At 26.7% G+C, this 3,601-nt stretch overlaps 1 protein-coding gene across 2 annotated transcripts in view; it reads right to left on the reverse strand.

Annotated features, from left to right (window-relative positions):
• The window catches only part of LOC106790395 (elongation of very long chain fatty acids protein AAEL008004-like), an 8,757-nt gene extending 7,435 nt beyond the window's left edge, over positions 1-1,322 (reverse strand). For both annotated transcript variants that reach the window (XM_014755229.1, XM_014755228.1), the window contains exon 1: positions 1,136-1,322. In XM_014755229.1, the coding sequence (XP_014610715.1) occupies positions 1,136-1,300 (165 nt within the window). In that variant the 5' untranslated portion in view covers positions 1,301-1,322. The remainder of the gene's footprint in view (positions 1-1,135) is intronic.
• Positions 1,323-3,601: the final 2,279 nt, after the last annotated feature.

A 3,601-nucleotide genomic window follows, 5' to 3' on the forward strand; every position in this document is an offset into this window, starting at 1 on the left:
ACTCAAATTTGTACTCTACGTGTAGATAAAAGAGTTCACTTTAATTTAATATATGATTTATTAAAAATTATTCACTTTAAGTATAAAACATATTTACCCAAACTTTTCATAGAAATTGCATAGATGCACAATTTACAGCATTGCATTCTCCGACATTATATGAACATTTGAACACGTATTTAAACTCGAATAATTATTCTACACATAGAAAAAAGAGTGTACTTTAATTTAATATAAGATTCATTAAAATCTATTCGCTCTCTCTAAATATAAAAAATAATTAAAGTATATTCACAGTAGCAAATCGTAATTTAATGTTAACTCGTAAAAAATGCAATGTATAGTCAATTAAAAACAGATGAACTCTCATTAAAATTATTTTTTTGTTCAGGTCACATCGCAAGTACTTAAACAATCGTATCTAGAATTATCTGAGACACCCTATATATAATATAATAAAAAGTCAAACTAAGTATTAAATCATTAAATATAAAATGTCTTGTTATTCCTCCTACCAATCAGATATTTCACACTTAATGATCAATGAAAAAATAAAAAAAATAAAAAAATAGAAAAAAAAAATTCGTCTGCAATCAATTAACAATAATTAATAACTCCGTTAAATTCTTCTGAGAAGTGATTAAGGTTAATTCTTACGATAGAACGTACACACTCGGCTGGTAGAGATTGATTTCTGTCAATATGTGCGTGCACGTGTGTGGTTTTTTTTTTTTTTTTTCGGATTTCAATCAGATCGATGATAATTAAACCATCGCAACGATGAACACACGACACTCGGTCTCAAGGGAGGGGAGGGGAAGACAGAAAAGGGACTTTCCTTTTTGTTTTTTTTCTTCTTCTTCTTCTTCTTCTTGCCACCAGTTTTACAAATTTTTTTTAAACAAATGGATGAACGGATGACATCGATCGATTTAACAAAAACAAAAAAACAAAAAATTCTCGATGCATACGTGCAAATATTCTCTCGAGAATGAAGAAAAAGAAAAAGAAAAAGAAAAAAGAAAAGAAATATGGGGATAAAATGGTGAAGGGGATAAAATGAAGTAAAAAAACGAAACCCTTCAAAAAAAAGAAGAAAAAAAAAAAAATATATATATATAGAAAAACAGCTTACCTCGTGGAATAACCACGTCGAGAAGATCACTTGGAATAAATTATAAAATATTAGAACGTTCGTCAATTGAAATGGCTTTCGATTTTCCATCAGTTTTGGTCCCAAAACTTTCACGATGTATATGTATGCGAGACATATGAATAACGTGGGAAATGGTGACTTCATCAATAGCCAATTTGTCGTTCGTGTGTCTAAAAAAAAAAACAAAACCAAAAAAATAAAAACCAATTAATCAACACGACACATCTATACAAATTTTAAAATACACATTAAATAAATAATATATACCATTATTATACTATTATATCATGTGTGTGTGTGCGTAATTGAAAATATATTTGTCGTTCGTGTGTCTAAAAAAAAAACAAAACCAAAAAANTTTTTCGGATTTCAATCAGATCGATGATAATTAAACCATCGCAACGATGAACACACGACACTCGGTCTCAAGGGAGGGGAGGGGAAGACAGAAAAGGGACTTTCCTTTTTGTTTTTTTTCTTCTTCTTCTTCTTCTTCTTGCCACCAGTTTTACAAATTTTTTTTAAACAAATGGATGAACGGATGACATCGATCGATTTAACAAAAACAAAAAAACAAAAAATTCTCGATGCATACGTGCAAATATTCTCTCGAGAATGAAGAAAAAGAAAAAGAAAAAGAAAAAAGAAAAGAAATATGGGGATAAAATGGTGAAGGGGATAAAATGAAGTAAAAAAACGAAACCCTTCAAAAAAAAGAAGAAAAAAAAAAAAATATATATATATAGAAAAACAGCTTACCTCGTGGAATAACCACGTCGAGAAGATCACTTGGAATAAATTATAAAATATTAGAACGTTCGTCAATTGAAATGGCTTTCGATTTTCCATCAGTTTTGGTCCCAAAACTTTCACGATGTATATGTATGCGAGACATATGAATAACGTGGGAAATGGTGACTTCATCAATAGCCAATTTGTCGTTCGTGTGTCTAAAAAAAAAAACAAAACCAAAAAAATAAAAACCAATTAATCAACACGACACATCTATACAAATTTTAAAATACACATTAAATAAATAATATATACCATTATTATACTATTATATCATGTGTGTGTGTGCGTAATTGAAAATATATTTGTCGTTCGTGTGTCTAAAAAAAAAACAAAACCAAAAAATAAAAACCAATTAATCAACCCGACACATCTATAAAAATTTTTAAGTACACATTAAATAAATAATATATACTATTATATTATGTGTGTGTGTGTGTGTGTGTGCGTAATTAAAAATATATTTGTCGTTCGTGTGTGTAAAAAAAAACAAAACCAAAAAATAAAAACCAATTAATCAACACGACACATCTATAAAAATTTTAAAATACACATTAAATAAATAATATATACCATTATTATATTATTATATTATGTGTGTGTGCGCGTAATTGAAAATATATTTGTCGTTCGTGTGTGTAAAATAAAACAAAACCAAAAAAACCAATTAATCAACACGACACATCAATAAAAATTTTTAAGTACACATTAAATAAATAATATATACCATTATTATACTATTATATTATGTGTGTGTGTGCGTAATTGAAAATATATTTGTCGTTCGTGTGTCTCAAAAAAAACAAAACCAAAAAAAAAACAAAAAACCAATTAATCAACACAACACATCTATAAAAATTTTTAAGTACACATTAAATAAATAATATATACCATTATTATATTATTATATATTACGTGTGTGTGCGTAATTGAAAATATATTTATAACCACGTATAATTATTTTCCTTATAATCAACCCCCTTTTATTTTTTTTTATTTTGTTTTTAAACGTTTTTACGTTGCATATTCATAGCACGTTTTCTTTTGATGCATTACGTTTCCTGCCTGTCCTGTCATCGAAATCACTCTCAACTCGTTTATATACTAACTAAATAAGTATGAAGACACACTAGACACGATAATTGTTTACAATTCAATAACGTCATACGGAATGATCTTTCATCATTTTTCTTTTTTTTTTTTCCATAATAAAATTTCTATTTACATATGACTCTAGTTAAAATGTAATGTTACTTTGTATAGTATTTTTTTTATTTTTTTTTAGCAAGTAATACTTAATAATTAATGATTGGTGTTGTTACTTTAAAAACTTTGTGCTAATGCAAAACTATATATTTATTATTCATTAGTTTTTTATATATATATATATATATATGTATATTTTTTTTTTTTGCACCTGTATTTTAGTATCTTTATTATTTTTATTTTTTTTTTTTCTTTCCTTCTTCGTTTAGATACAACGTATGTATTATGTTAGTGAGTTAGCATTGGCTTAACGGAAATACGTGTCACAGTAGCGGTAATTGACACGTCTTTTATAATCTTTGAATAATTTTTATTAAGAAATCTAAATATATATATGTACGATGTTTAGTTGATACTTCGAATCGTTAAAAAATAAAAAAAAAAAAA

This window comes from Polistes canadensis, unplaced genomic scaffold, assembly GCF_001313835.1.
Source record: "Polistes canadensis isolate GaletaPanama2010 unplaced genomic scaffold, ASM131383v1 scaffold_234, whole genome shotgun sequence".
NCBI classification, from domain to species: domain Eukaryota; kingdom Metazoa; phylum Arthropoda; class Insecta; order Hymenoptera; family Vespidae; genus Polistes; species Polistes canadensis.